Source organism: Hyperoodon ampullatus (genome assembly GCF_949752795.1).
Source record: "Hyperoodon ampullatus genome assembly, chromosome: 9".
Lineage (NCBI taxonomy): Eukaryota > Metazoa > Chordata > Mammalia > Artiodactyla > Ziphiidae > Hyperoodon > Hyperoodon ampullatus.
Genome location: NC_136922.1, coordinates 75,258,579 through 75,277,640, shown reverse-complemented (window position 1 = coordinate 75,277,640; position 19,062 = coordinate 75,258,579). Strand labels below are relative to the sequence as shown.

The following is a 19,062-nucleotide window of genomic DNA, read 5'->3' as shown; positions in this document are numbered from 1 at the left end:
GCTCCGCGGCATGTGGGATCTTCCCAGACCAGGGCTCGAACCCGTGTCCCCTGCATTGGCAGGCAGATTCTCAACAACTGCGCCACCAGGGAAGCCCTATTAAATTAATATATGAATAGTGTTCCGATTTTTTGGCATATCACCTTTGCGGGTATCTTAGTAAAAGTCTGTGAACATCTGATTCTCTAAGGTCCTCAGAAATCTTGCTTAGAAGATAACATTAACAGAATAATAAAATATTTTTATATATCTCCCAGAGTTTACTTCTGGTTGTTTCTGCACATGTCATGGGAAACTCAGAGTACTACAGTTATATAAATTCCACATTCTTACTATCTTTAACCCTACATCATACTTTAAAATTTCACTAAAGAGAATATAATGGGTGAGAGGAGAACCAGAGCTGTGGGGGGATAGAGGGAGAGAGAAAGAGAGAGAGAGAGAGAAAGAGACAGAGAGGGAGGGAGGGAGAGAGAGAGAGAGAGGGAGAGAGGGAGGGAGGGAGATGGTATTTTTAAAAGATAAGCCTTAAAATCCCCTCCAGCTGAAGTACAGAAGGAAAGGAAGGCTATTTTAGAAAGGAGCTGAGAAAGAAAGTAAAAAGCTGATTTCAGTTAGGACTATAGAGTCAGATTTCCAGAATTTCAAATTCTGCGTTTGTCACTCATTAGCTGTAAACTCTGGAACAAGTTATCGAACTTCTTTTTCTTTCCTCATCTGTACAATGCAGATAATGATAGTATCTGCTTCATGTGGTTGTTGTGAAGATAAATGAGCTGATGTATGTAAAGCATGTAGAACAGCTCCTGCCACATTTCCTGCATTATCTGTGTTTGTTACTATTTAAGGTGTCCGTGATTATTATTGTTGTTGATAATATTGTAATTATTATTATTAGTGATCATTAAGGGAAAGTTGGATAATACATTTCCATGTAGTTTCTATACATGTGGACTAATTGGCTAAAGTTTGATCACTGATATTTGAATATCTAACTATAAGATGCCATCAAAACTTTTTTTTTTTTTTTGTGGTACATGGGCCTCTCACTGCTGTGGCCTCTCCCGTTGCGGAGCACAGGCTCCGGACGCGCAGGCCCAGCGGCCATGGCTCACGGGCCTAGCTGCTCCGCGGCATGTGGGATCTTCCCGGACCGGGGCACGAACCCACGTCCCCTGCATCGGCAGGCGGACTCTCAACCACTGCGCCACCAGGGAAGCCCCCTATAAAAACATTTTAAAAGAAAAATAAAGTTTGTAGGAAGCCATCTCTCTACAAGCTAAGTATATGAGCTCTGGCTCAAGGTATTCATGATAACCACACTATTTATGCAGATACTAATTTCCAAAGAACTAACCCAGGGTGATTTGCCCAGCCATCACCTGCCAACTGGCATAAGCTAATGCAAAGAAAAGCAACACAGATCAGAGTGTCAGGATTACTTCATTTTAAGTTCTAAGATATTCTGTGTTTTGATACACATATAATCTAAATATCCTTAAAAAACTTTTAAAGATTCCTAAAATTTTTCTCTCTGAATTCAGACTGACGTGCAACTTTTATCATTATGCACAATATTCTAAATGTATTATATTTTGCTAGATGGAGGACGTTATTGAGGATATAATCGGTATGGAATCAAGTTTTAAAGAGGAAGGAACAGACTCTCCTCTGCTAATGCAAAGAACAGTAAGTGTTTCCAGACCTGAGGAGGTCAATGAGATTAAAATCAATAATAGCATGTGATGATAAAACAAGAAATTTCATTTGATTAATAAGTGATGTTTTCTTCTGCACTTTTGAAACAGGTACAAGATAGATAAATATTTTAAAATATTTATTGGTGCAGAAAAAAGATACATAATTTTATTGAGGAAGATAATAGGACGTGTACTATTCTATCTATCTGTCTATCTATCTATCTACTTACCTACCTAATCTCTATAAACACCATCTAATTATATATCTAGTCTGCTATAGCATTTTCTGTGAAATCTTCAGATTTCCATTTGAAGCACAACATATCATAATACCCTCATAAGTTCATGGCTAAATTTTAACTATTTTACCATGACTAACAGCTATCAGATTCAGAGGCTCTACACCTTATAGAGGAAAGAAAAAAATTATAACAACAAAAATATAACTTTACTTCTGAGCCAATAACCAAAGGTTAAAGATGAACTGAAGAAAGGTAGAAGAGCCTCACACTACTTTAAGGCATGTAGACAGATTTCTGTGTTTAAATCACAAATTCCTGGAATAATACGCAGTGAAGAGATATCTTATCTCCTATTTGATTACTGTTGCCTTCTCATTGTTCATTTATTAATCTCTAGAAATGAATCTGTAAAGGGTGTGCAAGCTCTTTCTATACAGTTTGAAGGGTTGTTGGTTTGTTTGTTTATGGTTTTAGACCTTTTAGAAAACATGAGAAAAAATATGAAAGATTGTGATTTAATTGTTATTTTAAACATTTAATTTAAAGAAAGTGAATTCTGACTAGATACTGTTCATCAGTAAATCAGTGGGCTAAGTTGTATTAATGTTAACAATGGACATTTTAAATTTAAAACTTTAAGAAAAAATTAGACAAAGCATCCCTCTTTTCTTTATTAATTCCCAAATAGACTACAAAAAGGAGAATTATCTCTTTCCTCCTTTTCTCTCGTACAAAGGACCTCCACTTTTTTTTTTTTTTTGTGGTACGCGGGCCTCTCACTGTTGTGGCCTCTCCCGTTGCGGAGCACAGGCTCCGGATGCACAGGCTCAGCAGCCATGGCTCACGGGCCCAGCCGCTCCGCGGCATATGGGATCCTCCCAGACCGGGGCACGAACCCGTATCCCCTGCATCGGCAGGCGGACTCTCAACCACTGCGCCACCAGGGAGGCCCTCTCCTCCACTTTATAACAAGTCATTAATACCACTATTATCAGACAAAGATCAAATGAGGTTTAAAATCTAGTTTTTTTTTGAAGGTTTTTTGTTTGTTTTTTGCCTGTTTGTTCGTTCGTTTTTTAGAATGAAGTGACAATTCTTTCTACCTCTTCTCTCTTCAGATTTCAAGCAGCATATTTATAGGAAATCTGACTAATTATCTATATAAATATGTTATTAATGCTAAGTTTCCCCATCTAATTCCACAGCATGAGGTTACTATTTTCTTAACTAGTATTCAACCTCTGGGTTTCAGGAAATGATATTAATTTCCTGCAATCTTCTCTTCCTTGTATGTGGTACTTATTTCATTGAAATTGTATACTGAAACATTCTCTTTGTCAAATTATCTTACTTGTTTTGTAGAGGTTGCATAGATTACTTATTCCGTGCAAACTGGTGACAGTGACTATTGGGAATTTGCTTTTGATATACAGAATATAAAAGATAGATACTACTGGCCTATTTGTACTTATATAAAGAAGTATCTGCTGTTGGCCAATCAACAATCATTGACAAATCAAGATCAAGATATGACCCCAAGCAGTTCAACTGACCAAATATTTGTTCAATAGTTATTATATGCAAAGCACAATACGTGCACTAAGGAAACTAAAAGTTGAGTGAGACACAATTCACACACCAAGAGGCCACATGATAGTGAGGCAGTTCAGTGAGGCACACCTGAGAGGCAGGGAGGGAAAGAATATGGATCTTGGTATTAACCCAAGTTGTCAGCTAGGTATCGTGCAAGTCACTTCTCTTTATTTCACTTTCTTCTTCTGCATTATGAGAATAATTGAAAATATTTATTGCCAAAGCTATTTTTATATTAAATCTTGGTAGATGGCATATATATATATAATTTTTTTAATGCTAGTCAGAGAGTTGCCCTGGAGTTTGACTAAAGTAGAAACCATGCGAAATTGAGATATTTTTGGAATGCTTTAGGAAAAGATGATATTTGAGATACAGTTATAAAGGAAGGTTAAGATTTTAAGAGGTAGACATGAAGGCAGCAAAGTATAACAAGTTAAGAGAACAACATAAGAAAAGGCAAAAAGTCAGAAAAAAAAGAATGTATAAGAATAGGTGGTAGAACAGAGATAGGAAATTCTGAAGGATATTTATAGTTCATGTGGATAAAAATAAAGACCTGTTAGATTCAGAGGAATGCTTTGAGTAAGCATTTTAGCTAGTGAACTTTTGGTTGTAGATGATAGAACCTGGCTTATATGAGGCTTAAGTATGAAAGGAATTTGTTGGCTCATGTCATCCACAAATTCCTAAGTAATATTGTATGTGAACATCCCTCCATAACTTTGCCTTTGTTCTGTACTGGCCTTATTCTCAGCTGTTGAGCAGACACTATCACAGCTTATTCCTAGCTATGCACACAATTCTTCCTTGCTAACCCAGTTTTTTTTCAGACATCCACTCCTTCACAAGGAAGAGGAAGTTTCTGATTAATTCAAGCCAACCCTGGTGGCCCCTTTTCCCTTGCCAGAGATTGTTTTAAGAATGAGCTTGTGTTGCAATTCTGGCAGGTTGAGCAGGTTCCTGGGGTCTTCTAGAATTTACTTCAGCCTTTAAAGGAGACCCAAGAAAGAGAAGGTTTTGCCTCTCCATGATGTTGTAAGACAATGTGACTTATGTAGTCATTTTATTGCCCAGAAGGTAAATAAACTGAGGAAAAACTAAAGAAACAAAGGGAGAGGAAAATCCAAGCGGAATGCAAAGAAATACTGCTTATTTGCCCCTGGAGAATTCTTTACCTATGGATTTCACACATTAAGATTTTTTTCCTTTATTTTATAAGCTAATTGTGTCAGGATTTTCTGATTGTCATAACCAAATGCATCCTGGTGGATACATTAAATCAAGCTTAAAAACTTGAGAGGAGAGCTTCCTTTCCCACTTAGTTCCAGTTAAATCTTGTGGAGCAATTTCTGTCATATATCTATCTGTCAGCCAATTGTTCTGGGTCTTGGGCCCACCCTAGAGCTGTAAATCAAGCAGCTCCACAAAACAAATTATCTAGGTTAAGAGTGAGAACCAGGAGAGCAGGAGTTGTTACCAAAATAAATGTAAATGAATTCTAGAGAGGCTAAAACAACAGATGCCCATAATGGTAAGCTTCAGAAGTGAAGATATTTATCAATAACAATAATTTTTCTTAATGTCTCACCTACTATGTCACAGGCACGTTGCTGAGTATTTTACATATTTTCTCTAGTTCTCACAGAAATTGCAAAGTCTTAGGGGCAATCTACTGATTGCGCTGTTAGTCACTTCGGGGTTCTTTTGCTGTGACTTTAAGCAGAAAACCTTGAGTGTAGATTTATCCCAGGACCACTGCATATAGGCTTAATTAAAAATCATGTTCTAACTTCTGTTGGTGGAAAGCTTGGAAGCTGCTAAGGGGTAGCTTGCACCACTTGTGGTGGTCCTTCACATTTCCCCAGATTGAATGGAATAGTTCAAGGTTTTCACAGATCAATTTAGCCCAGGTATTTCTGACCCAGAAATGAATATTGAGTGATTAGTGACTAGACTCAGAATAATTAAGCAGAAGTTACCTCTCAATTTCTATTTGACCAAGAGAGCTAGGCAACTGTCAATTAGTTCTTACTGCAACAATTTTGTAAATTGGACTGAAAAGACCCAAAGTGCAAGAAACATTCAGTGAAATCAGTTGTATTTTCATCAATACCTTAACCTCTCAGTTTCTCAGTCTCCTTCGTGTCAATGGTATTTTTCTCCTTCCTATCCAGCCATCCCTTCACATGATGATATCTTAGATCTTGTTATTATGTATTTCTCTATCCTATAACATTTTTATTTCATACTTTTTGACCATTACATTCTGTTTTTCAGTGCACCTACTCTAATGTTCTTACTTCACCAATTGCTCAAGCTTGTGGAGACTCCAAATCAATTGACTCTACCACTGTTTTCAATAGCTATTATTTCTCACTCATGACATTTTTTGATATAGAATATGTTTATTATACATAATCTAGGTATATTGAGTATAAAATAACTATCAGTGCAAATAATTACACACACACATTATTAGGGTTAAGCATCTGGTTAGGGTTTTTGTATCTCAAAGACTTGTGTTGTGCGACTTCTCGGTCTGTTTTCCAGATGATCGCCATTCTCAGATACAACGTTTGCAAATCAGTGTCTTCTCACATTCGGTCCACTGCCTCTTTCGTCATGCATACGCTTGCCTGTTCTGTTGAAAATCTTTTCAGTCACCGGGAGCCCCAACTGGGTTTATTGTGCTTCTCTTTCCCTTGCTTGAGGACACCAATCCGCAAACATGATTGTAAGACTGAAGTCCAAGAACGCAGTACCTATGGGTTTCTTCTAGGCCTGGCCTGGCTTCAGGTTTTACGTTGCAGTAGTCGATTTGGTGTGAGTTTCTTGTTGTAGGTGGCACGAGAAAGGAATCCATTGTGATGCTCGTGCATGGAGCAGTCCTTTTCCCCAACACCATTCATTGCACAGGCTATTGTGTCCCCATGGGACCTTCTCACCTCCTTTGTCAGAGATGAGTAGACACACAAGCGTGGCTTTCTTTCTGGGCTCTCCTTTCTCCTCCATGGATCTATGTGGATGTCTTGTGTGCCTATACCATGATGTCTTGATGATGGCAGGTTGACAGACTAGTTGGAAATCAGGCGATGTGGGAAGTCCGAAGTCTGTGCTTCTGTCTGAAGAGCGTATTGACACTCTCTAGGTTCTTTTGTGTTTCCAGATGCATTTTGGAATTCTTGGTTGTACTTGTCTGAGAAAATCCATGGGTATTTTGAGAGGAATGGCATTGCATCTCTGGATTGCCCTGGGGGTGTGGAATCATTTCCACAAGACGGACTTTTCTGATCCATGAGCACCACCTATCTTTCCATGTTGCGTGTGTATCATTTTCATTTTCTTTCATTGGTATGTCTCTCGTCCAGTTTTCTGAGTTACGGGTCTTATAGGTCATGGGTTAGATGGACTCCTAGGTATTTTACCATCATTATAGGTCATTATAGGTCATGGGTTAGATGGACTCCTAGGTTCTTACCGTCATTGTCCACAGTGTTCTCTTCTTCCTTCCTCATTCGGATAGTTTGTTGTGAGTGTACAGAAAGGCAACCGATTTCTGTAGTGTCGATGAAGTTTCTACCCTGCAATCGAACTGAGTTTCCTGACGAGTTTTGTTCTGTTTTGTTCTGTTTTCTTTTGGGGGCGGAGGGGGGCACCTTCAGCATTCTCTGTGCAGAGAATCAGGTCCATTGGACTCTTTCCTCTGCCGTTGGACACCTCTTCTTTCTTTTTTCCATGCCGTTAATATGGTGAGGATTTCCTCCACCTTGGAAAATGAAAGCGGCCAGTGTAGAGTTGGGCGTATGCAATAACCGGCCCCCTTCTCCTTCCTCCGTCTCTATCTCTCTGAGACCTCCAGGAAGGGCAGGACAAGCCAGGGCTGAATAAAGCTCAGCTCGGTGAGCTGGATCGCTGTTCGTCTGCCCCTCCGTCCAGGGCGTAATTTGCTCTACCATCTGTGGCTGGGGGTGTGGTCATGCGGGGTTGGGGGTCCCGTCAGCCTTTTCCCTCTTTGAACCAATCTTTTCTTCGTTATGTGTTGGCAAACTGCAGTCCACCAGATGGGTTGTCTGAGGCCAGCCTTTGGTTTGGGCCGAACACCAGCCTCTGGGGGTCACCCTATGGTGCCCAGCATACAGCCCACCCTGCTCACCTTTGTGCTCCAACTGCTGTACTCTGGGTCCTCCAGCTGACACTGGGGGAAGCGTGGCATGGTGCTCCAGGTCAGTGCCAGCTGTGCTGTGCTCTTTTCAAAGCCCGGGATTGGGTCCCATGGACCTCTGGGCCCTGGTTCCGGAGAACCCTCCATGGCCACACTCACCCGGAGCCCACGCTGGCCCTTGTGGGCAGTGGGGGCAGGGGGAGGGTGGGCTGCCCCGGCCCCTCACTCATGACATTTTGACAATTTCTTCCTTAACCTATTCTTGGTCAAGTACTATAACCATTTCTCTTGTGAACACTCTTAGCATATACCCGTTTTTCTTCATTTTATTCTCCTAACAAAAGCCAAACCGTGATTAAACTTATTTTTCATCTTACTCCACATCTTCACCTGAGTAGCTGAATGGATAAAATTTTACCACATTGCTCGTAGTACTCACCTCCAATACATCACCAAAATTTCATAGGGGCTTTCACTACTACCAGACAATACTACAGCTATTCCTTGGTGAAAATTCTCATTAATTAAGACAACATTATACTTTCTCTTCTCTTCTCAAATCTCCACCATTCCCCATCCATTCTCCATTTTCTAGCTGATTTCTCTTTCACAACATACTTCACAGAGAAAATATGTGCTGTCAGATTAGAACTTACTTGTTAGCTTTGCATCACAAATTCTATAAGACCACCTGCATCTGTTTTGATTTTCTCTGCCATCCCTTCTGTTAGAATAGAATTGTCCCAGCTCATAATCTGAAGCCAGCCCAACTACTTGTGTCCTAGCTCTCACAAATTCATACCTTCTCAAGCACTTTCCCTCTCTAAATAGCAACCCCTCCTATATCATCAGTCTATTCTGATGTATTGAATTATAAATATCAGCATTACACTTGTCTTTACTAAGATTCCCCCAAAATAAAACCAAATCAAACAACTCCCTTTGAATGCAATTCCTCTCCAGCAACCACACCATTTCCTGACTCCCTACCCCTCAAAACTCTCTGCTTCCTTTTCCTTACCTCCCATTCTCTACTCTCCAATACAGCTGTTGCCCTTACAATTCTAAAAGAGCTCTTAAAACCAACCAATACCAAAGCCAATAGTAAATTCTCCATTCTCACCAGGCTTGGTTTCTCTGTGGCAGTAGCCATGGTTGACCACTCCTCCTTCTTGAAGTATTATCTGGGATTCTGTAGCACCATATTTTTTTGGCTTTTCACCCACCTTACTGGTTCTTTCTCTTCTAATAGACATCTACATGCTAAAGTTCTCCCAGGCTTAGACTTCAGTCCTCTTTTCTCACATATCTATACATTCTGTTGGTGATCTCAACCCTTCTCCAGCCTAGCTGTCTCCCCTAATGCTAGATTCGTATGTCCTACTGCTACCCTAACATGATTTGTGCTTCCAACAGACATCTCAAACCTAATCTGACTGAAAAGAAGTTTTTGTCCCCCTCCTTATCCAACACCCTCCAAAATAAGTAATTCTTCTTCTCTGTCTTACTTCCAAACAACCACATTTATCAGTATGTCCTCCTACTCAGCATCCCAGATTTCCTGAATCTCACAGCTTATCAGCTCCTCTACTAAAACCCTTTTCCAGGCTATGATCATCTCTCACTTGAATTTCAGAACTAACCTCTCTGCTACTTCTTTCCCCCTTACAGCTGTTGATCACACAGCAGCCAGAATGATCTTCACAAAGCAAAAATCAGATCCTGTTTCTCTGATTGCTGAGCATTCTGTTAACTTCCTGAAATCCTCAGAATATAACCAAGACACTTTACCGTAGTCAGCACTTCCCTTTAACTTTAGATTCTGGTCTTGATAGCCTTCTTCCTACTCCTTGAATATGACATGCATATTATCATGTTAGGACCATTGAATTTCCTTTTTTGAGCTTGGAATGATTTTGTCCCACATCTTTGCATGACTATCTCTTTATGCCTCAGATCTTTAGTCAATATCAACTTGTCAGAGAGGTCTTCCACAATCACCCTATTTGGAAGACCCCATCCCACACCTCCTAAATCAATATCTTATTTAATTCCCTGGGACACTTAGGATTAGAGTTACAAAAATTATCTTGTTTTTAATTTTATTTACCTATTTATTGTGTGCTCCCTTAAAATATAAACTCCTGGAAGCTGGTGATCTTGTCTGTCTTGTTCACTGCTGTGTCCCTAAAGCCTAAAAGAGTGACCTGTTCATTATTTTATTCTCAGCACCCAGCACAAATGTCTAGCACACGATAGGTGCTCAGCAAATGCATATGAAATAAATACTTTAACATTCACACACAATATTTTAAAAAATTGTTCCCATTATACATTACCATTTAGGAAATTTTTTAATGGCTAAAATCAGGAGCAATAAGGATAACAACAATAATAATAGCTACTATGCCTTGGGTACTTGCTATGTGACAAGGATTGTGCAAAACACTTTTCATGAAAATTTAATCACCACAACAAACATATGAGATAGAGACTATTATTACACATTATCATTTTACAAATGAGGAAAGAGGCTTAGAGAAGTTCAGTAACTCACTCAAGTTCATATAGTTAGTGAATGGCAGGAGAGGGGTTTGAATCCAATCCTGTATGACACCAAATGCAACAATCTTACCCACTCTGCTGTGCTAGCAGCCTCAGAAGGAAACCATTTCATAGAATTGTAGAATCTTAGAATCTGAAGGGACCTTAGCCTGATCCGATCCTCTGTCACATTCCAGCCAAAGGATTGTTTAGCCTCTGAGTTTAAATCTGTCTCCCTATAATTTCTACCCTTTAGTCTTAGTTTCACCTCTCCCTTTCAGAGATATGGTTGTGCACAGTAACTCATTTCTTTTATCATAGATGGGTATTTTTCAATCAAGTGTTTGTAAATGCTGGTGGCATTTGACAATCTCAGTATACTGTTATAGTTCAAGACTATTTCAGAGACAAGGATTGAGTAAATATTAACAACCCCCTGTGCTTGGTTGGAACTTGAAAGGACTGCATAACACCAACAAGCAAGCTTTTGTCAATCACAATCTGGAGCAGATTAGACTTAAAGTCCAAGGAAGAACCAAAGTTCACCTTAGAAGTTTCTGCACAGCTCTCCCAGTTATTGCTTTCAAGTGTAAGGAAAAGAAAATGATGAAGGAGAAAGAGAAAACCATTGCTATTGTGAAGGTTATAGACACTTCAAAGTTAAAACTGGTGAGCAAGTGCATTTTGGAATTCTTTCAATGTTTGGAGATGAAACCACCTTAAATACTGAATTTAAACTTTATAAACTAATAGTCGATAAAATAAGGTATGTAGAAGTTGAGCATTGAAAAGTGTAACATATAATCTCCTGTACTGACAAGCTTGTTTACTTACAAGATAGTTTTTAATGCTTTGGCTACAGTAAAAATATTTTTATAGTCTATTTAGTTAAAAAAATTGTTAAAAATAATGTTATATTGTGACCTTTTTATCAAAAAGTGAAAGTTCTACTAATTATTTGTTGCAGCGTTTACATTTGGTACTAAACAGATTATATATATATAAAGTGTATGATGCAAAAGCATTTATTATGTTACCATTGTCTGTTTTGTATTTTATCTTTTCTATTTGCTTTATGAACCAGCTGGTCAAGGACAGGATTCTCCCACTCCCACCCAACAGATTATTTTTATTCACTTATAATAGAATGAAAAAAAAAACTCAGTGGGATTTCTCTTTTCAATGTTTATCATTCAAACCTCATAGCCCCGCTTCAGCAAATAAAATAAAGTTAGGGGGAGATCAATTGTACATGTCCTAAAACTGGAAAAATCTAGTTTACTATGTTTAAAGGTAAACTCGAGGAAAGAATAAATACACAAAAGGAAAGAAAATATTCTCTTAAATGCCAGTTTTTATGTAGGCTTACATTGTGTGATATATGCTCTCCTACAGTGTTCACTCTTTATTCCTAAAGTTTATCTTCTTTCTATGCCTACAATTCTAATAGTCTCAAGCTCAATTTTGCCATTTTGCATTCACAGTAAATGTCTTCAGAGAAAAGCAAAATAGAGGATCCAAACAACTCAAAAGCCCCTCACTTTCCCATGAAACTCACACTAAATATTTGATATAGATATAGACATATAGATATCACACATATACATCTATGTATGGGTTTAGAAGTTTTTCTTCTTTTAGTCTCTATACTGAAAAATTGTCTGGAAATATATGTATATATATATATACATGATTTTACTTCCTTTTTTGTATTTATAATGAGATTATCTGGTAGATAGATACATCACACACACACCACACACACCCATATATAATATACATAATATATATATGCATATTATATGTATGTATGCATATACACAAATGCACGTGTATGTATCTCCAGGAAATTCTCAGGGTTTTACATAATCAGTTTTCAGAAACATGATGAGTGTTCCTGGGTACTATAGTACCCTCTCTCTTGCTGAGTGAATATAAATGAAGAGGGGTAAAACAATAAAAATGAATTAAATTATTGAATTTGTGGTCAAGTTTCCTCATACTATAGCATTTTGGTGAAGAAAAAAATTAAGCCAGGTTGCCCTAGGGAGAGTGTTGGAGATGGTTTGGACCTTAAGTTGAGCCTGAGAGAGTAGGTTGTAGTTTGATACTTAAAGAAAACGTGAGGACATTTGAGGTGCAGAAAATAGCAGTGGGAAAGAATAAAACTGAGAAAAATATTCTCCAATGGCCTCCAACTTTTTTGAGTTTTCAAAACACTTCTTACTATTAAAAGTGTTAAGGCAAGAGCCCTTCTACAATAGGATAGGTAGTAAAGAATCCAGCCTCTGTGTTAGACGGACCTAGGTTTTAATCTCAAGTCTTTTATTTATTACAACTGTATGATCTTGAGATAAGTACTTAATTTTTCAGAGTTTTAATTATTTATATTTAAAATGGGAACTATGAGACTTCACTCACAAAGTTATTATAAAGATTACCTGAGAAGCTGTTATTTGTTATTACTATGAAGCATGCTTATCTGAATATCTGGCGTATAATAAATACTCAACTATCTATGATGTTGCATATATATATTATGATATTGCTTGTATTTTATTATCTTTTAAAAATTCTCCATATGCGGATTCATAGGTTCCGTTTGGCAACATTCTATCCTCTTGCCTCTTCCCTCCCACTGGAGTGGGAGATCTATTTTTACAAGCTGTGACATAGTCTACATATGTGTATGTGGTGATGAGAAATCTTTCAGAACTTGAGAGTAGTGGGAAATAATGTTGACCAGATAATGTGGGGCCATTTAATGAGATTTTGAAAGCTGGACACAAGGGTTTGAACTTAATATATGAGTTAAAGGGGAGAGGTTTAAATTTTAGGTTTTTGAGCTGGGAGAGATCAGAAAAAAGTTTTATTTTTTAAAACATGAGTTGGTTTGAGAGGAACAGTTGGAAACTAACTGAGAAGGATGGAGGGCTACTAGAGCGAGGGACATAACTTAAGCTGAAGGCCCTGAGGATCTTGAGATACGAGGATAGGGAAGAAAATTTAAACTGACCAATGATTTAAAAGAAAAAAATGTCATAACTGGGTAATAGATTGGACCTAGTACATGGAGAGGGAAGAGGCCAAAACAGTCAGAAAAAACATATGTGGAATTTAGGTCAGATCATTTATGCTGCCCTTTACTGTATTTGGCCTGAGAGTAAAAGGTTATATGAATATTTATACAATAATTTTGGACCCAGATTTTATTTTCTCATAGGGAAGCACTGATTTTAAACACAGGCAAAGCTATATTTTTCTATTATTGAAAGTTATTGTCCTCTCACAAACTAAGAATTTTATAATAAATGGGATTGAATTTTATCAGATACTTTTTTTAAATCTATTGAGATGATCATAGAGTTTCTTTTTCTCTTTTAACGTCATAAAATATATTTATGGGAAATCCAACTTGATTATGGTAAGTTACCTTGTTTATATGCTCTTGAATTCAAATTACTAATAATATTTTGCTTAAGATTTATAGAATGAATGAAATGGGTCTATAATATTTGTTTCTCATAATGTTTTCATATGGTTTCAGTCTCAATGAATTGGAACGTATTCTGTCTTGTCTCTATTGTCTGGAAATGTTTGTACAAAATTGAGATGGTATGTTTCTTGAAAATGTGACAGTTTTGCCCATAAAACTGTTTAGTCCAGATATTTTCTTGTGTAATATGTTTAAAGCTTGTTTTGATTTCTTCAGTAATCATATGACTATTCAAGGCTATTAATTACTTGTGTAGTAAGTTCTACCAAATAATACTTTTCTAGAAATTTATGTATTTTTCCTAAGCATTCACAGTCATTGGAAAATTATTATAGGTAAGCTCTGTTATTATCTTTTTTATTGTGGTAAAACATGTATAACATAAAATTTGCTATTATAAACATTTTAAAGTGTACAATTCAGTAGCATAACATAGATTCACAATGTTGTGCAACCATTACCGCTATACATTCCCAGAGCTTTTTCATCCTTCCAAACAGAAACCGTGAACCCATTAAACAATAACTCCCCATTTTCCCTTACCTCTAGCCCTTAGTAACCTCTATTTTCCTTTCTTCCTGCATAAATTTGCCTATTCTAGGTACCTCATGTAAGTGGAATCATACAATATTTGTCCTTTTCTATTGGCTTATTTCACTTAGCATAACGTTTTCAAGATTCATACATGTTGTAACATGTATCCGTACTTCATTACCTTTTATGGCTGAATAATATCCCATTATATGTATATATCATATTTTATTTATCCATTCATCTATTGATGGACATTTGGATTGTTTCTATCCTTTGGCTCTTTAATGCTTCTATGGACATTGGTGTGCAAATATCTGTTTGAGTATCTGCTTTCAACTCTTACTGGTATATACCTAGAGGTGAGAAATTGTTGGTCATATGCTAATTTTATGTTTAACTTTTGAAGAACTGTCATACTGTTTTCCATGGTGGCTGCATCATTTCACATTCTCAGTGGCAATGAACAAGGGTAACATTTTTTCCATAGCTTCACCAACATGTTTTCCCTTCTTTCTTTTTTTTTTTTTTTTTTGCGGTACACGGGCCTCTCACTGTTGTGGCCTCTCCCGTTGCGGAGCACAGGCTCAGCGGCCATGGCTCACGGGCCTAGCTCTCCATGGCATGTGGGATCTTCCCAGACCAGGGCACGAACCCATGTCCCCTGCATCGGCAGGCGGACCCTCAACCGCTGCGCCACCAGGGAAGCCCTCCTTTCTTTTAATAATAGTCATCTTAATGAGTGTGAAGTTGTAAAACATTGTGGTATTGATTTATATTTCCCTAATGACTAATGATGTTGAGTATCTTTCAATGTCCTTATTGGTCATTTGTGTATCTTTTTCAGAGAAACGTCTATTCAAGTTCTTTGCTCATTTTTTAAATTGGATTGTTTTTCTTGTTGTTTTTGTGAGTCATAGGAGTTTATTTTATGTAGTCTAGATATTAATCTCTGAACAGATATGTGATTTGCAAGTAATTTCTCCCATTTTGTGAGTTGTCCTTTCACTCTCTTGATAGTGTCCTTTGATGTACAAAAGTTTTACATTTTGATGAAGTCCAATTTAGCTCTTTTGGTTGTTGTTGTTGCCTGTAATTTTGGTATCATATACAAAAAATCATCACCAAACCCAATATCATGAAGATTTTCCCTCATCTTTTCTTCTAGGAGTGTTATAGCCTTAACTTTTATGTTTAAGTCATTGATCCATTTTGAGAAATTTTTGTTTATGGTGTAAGAATCCAACCTCACCTTTTGCATGTGGCTATCTACTTTCTCAAGATCCTTTGTTGAAAAAACTGTCTTGGTATTGGCACTCTTATCAAAAATCATTTGACCATATATTTGAGGACTAATTTCTGGGCTCTCTATTCCACTCTCTATGTCTGTCTTCATGTCAGTACCACACTGTTTTGATTATTGTTGCTTTATAGTGAGCTTTGAAATATGGAAATTTGAGTCCTCCAACTTTGTTCTCTTTCAAAATTGTTTTTGCTATTCAGGGTCCCTTGAGATTCCATATGAGTTTTAATATGGGTTTTTCTATTTCTGCAAAAACCACTGTTAGGATTTTAATAGGGTTTGGATTGCATCTGTAGATTGCTCTGGGTAGAACTGTCATCTTAACAATATTAAGTCTTCTCGTCAAAAAACATGGGTTATCTTTCCATTTATTTATATCTTCTTTAATTTCTTTAAGCAATGTTTTTTTAGTTTTCAGTGTCTAAGACTTTTCCTCCTTGGGTAAATTTATTCCCAAATATTTTATTCTTTTTAATGTTATTGTAAATGGAATTGACTTCTTAATATCCTTTTCAGATTGTTCTTTGTTAGTGTGTAAAGATGCAACATATTTTTGCATGTTGATTTTGTACCCTGCAACTTTGTTGAATTCAGTTATTAGCTTTCATACTTGTGTGTGTGTGTGTGTGTGTCTGTGTGTGTGTGTGTAGCCTCATGATTTTCTAAATATAGAATCATATCATCTGTGAACAAAATCATTTTACTTACTCTTTTCCAGTTTGGATGACTTTCTTTTCCATGCCTAATTGCTCTGGCTAGGACTTCCAACACTATGTTAAAAAGAAGTGACGAACGAAAGTGGGTGGTATCCCAGTCTTGTCTGTTCCTGATCCTTGAGGAAAAAACCATAAATTTCAACTTGTTCTGTGGTTATATCCTCCTTTCATTTAAGATATCATTTGTTTAGTCTTCATTCTTTTTAATCAGTCTTGTAAGAGGCATGTCAAGTTTGTTAACTGAAAAAACAAAACAAAACTTGTCTTTTGCATTGTTTTGTTTTTCACTGATTTATGATCTTATATTACTATCTGTTCTACTTGCTTTGGGTTTATTTGGTTATTCTTCTAACTTCTTGAGAAATTTACTTAGTTTATCAAATTTCAAATTTTTATCTATTTTTTCTCATATTTAAGGGTATAAATTTCCTTCAAAGCATTACTTTGCCATATTCCAGAAGTTTCTTTATGTGAGTTTTCAGTATCTTTCATTTATTTTTAAATTACATTAAGATTTGGTCTTTACTCTTGAGTCACTTAAGAATTTCTAAATATATAGGAAATCAAGGACTCTATGAAATGTTTGAAGTTTTTTTTGGGGGGGGAGTTGGTTTTAGTATTTTTTCTGAGTACCTGATCAATATTTATGTACGTTCCTTACGTACTTAGAAAACTGTGTGTCCTCTAATTTGTAGATGTAGAACTATATACATGTACTAGGCCAAGACTTTACTTTTATTGTTCACATCTAGAACATTACTGATTATTTTTGTCTACTTGACTTTTCAAAAAACAGGGAGAAATGTGTTGAAATCTCCCAATATGTTGATGGATTTATTAATTTCTCCTTGTAGTTACAAACATTTTGTTTCATATTTTGAGGTTTTTCTATTAGGTACAAGCCTGCTCATAATTGCTGTGCCTTTTTGGAGAATTGAATTCTTTATTATTAGATAGTGACTCTCTCTAGCCCTAATTTTTCTAATTTTAAAGCCTATTTTCTCTGATATTAATGTAGTTCATTGGTTTCCTATGGTTATAATTTGCTGGACATATCTTTTCCCATCTTTTAACTTTCAGTCTTTTGTTTCCTTTTGCAACATAGCAGTGTCTCTTGTAAGCTACTTAGATCTAAATACTGTCTTTTTAGCCAAACTGTCAACCTTTTAGCTGAGGAGTTTGACCTATTTACATTGATTGTTCTTATTGATATATTTTCATCTGTTTCTCTCATCTTATTTTATTATTTAAGTGAGTCCTATATTTTAATATGTTTTTCTTTTGTACTTTTTTTTACCACTTTCACATCCACTGGCTTTTTTACTACTCCAATCCAATCATACTGATATTATCTACACTTTAATAGTGAGTTATATGGTTATACATTTCATTTTATCTTTGATTTTGATTCCCTTCTTCTTTTTTAGACTACAACCACTTTACCAAGATATTTGATTATTTTTTATGACATATTTTATTATATCATATTTACTTCATCCAAAACTGTTTTCAGTGTTAGTCTTTGAGGGTAAATATTCTTAAGCATTTTATGCCTCTAAGAATATTTTTCATCATGACCTTATATGTGGATGATATTTGGGCTGGATCTAAAACTCTGTATTTTAAGTCCTTTTCTTTAAACATTTGAAAAATACTGATTCACTTTCTTCTTTCATCCATTTTTCTATTGAAAAATTTTATGTTAATCAGATTCTTGTTCCTTTGAGCATAATCTTCTCTTTTTCTCTTTAGGCTTTTCGATCTTTCTCTTTGTCATTGTATACTCTTAAATTTCACTATAATGTGTCTGGGTGTAGGTTTTTCTTCTTTGATATTCTATAGGCCCTTTGATTTTTAAATCAAAATAAAACAATGATAAAATAAGATGAGATAGAATAAAAGACTTTTTGGTCTTTTATTTAGAGCTAATTCTAGGAAATGCATCTCCATTATTTCTTAAAATTTATTCTTCCTTCCAGTTTTATTTATTCTTTCTCTCTGAGAGTCCTAATACCTGTCTGTATTTTAGTTCTAATAATTCTATCCTACATACTAATTAGATTTTCTTTCGTATGTTTTGTTTCTTGGTTCTTTTCATCACCCTCCTGAGAGATTACTTTAATTTGGTAATTCCTTTATTTCTTTCTAAGTGTATGCATTATGCTGTTTTTCCATAGTTTTCTTTTATTCAAGTATTATATTTTCATGGCTCCTATTTCTGCTTCATCACTTCAGCCATTTTATGCTTTCTTGTTATTATTTTATATTATAAATTATTACAAGTTATTTTATATTATAAAGATATTACAAATATCTTTATTTCTTTTAGAATGTACACTAGGTCAATTTAAAAAACTTGGTTTCATGTGATCTTTTACTTTTTATTTCTAAAATTTTTCCTTTTGATGTTATTTCTAACACTCCATATTGTTTAAACTTTTAAAATAGTCATTTTCCTCTAACGTTTTGATATGTTGACCTGTGAGCTAATTTTCTTTAGGGAATATTGGCTACTCTGAAAGGTAGCGTTATGTGTGGTAAGGCCAGGGCTCAGTCCACTTAAGTCTCTATGATCTTAGTAATGAGATGTGACTAAAATCTAGGGTAGAGAATCTTGGACATCAGGAACCACTGTCAATCACTTCTCACTTCAAAGCAACTTCTTAGATCAGGAGTTCACTTTTTTCTACTGGAAAGAAGAAATGTCTTGAGGAGTATGTTTTACCTTGTTGAAAATATTTTATAATAAATTCTTTATTAGATGTCTTTAAA

The 19,062-nt window shown here is 36.1% G+C and overlaps 1 protein-coding gene across 3 annotated transcripts in view; it reads left to right on the top strand.

Moving 5' to 3' along the window:
• Positions 1 to 19,062, top strand: part of TFEC (transcription factor EC) — a gene marked incomplete at both ends in the record, with an annotated part of 148,992 nt that overhangs the window by 114,465 nt on the left and 15,465 nt on the right. The window contains one exon of one of the 3 annotated variants that reach the window (XM_079711151.1): positions 1,603 to 1,689. The exons of 1 other annotated variant lie outside the window; for it this stretch is intronic. In XM_079711151.1, the coding sequence (XP_079567277.1) occupies positions 1,603 to 1,689 (87 nt within the window). Of the gene's footprint in view, positions 1 to 1,602; positions 1,690 to 10,847; positions 10,914 to 19,062 lie in introns of those variants that run through there. One more of the 3 variants, XM_079711152.1, reaches the window with a different exon arrangement.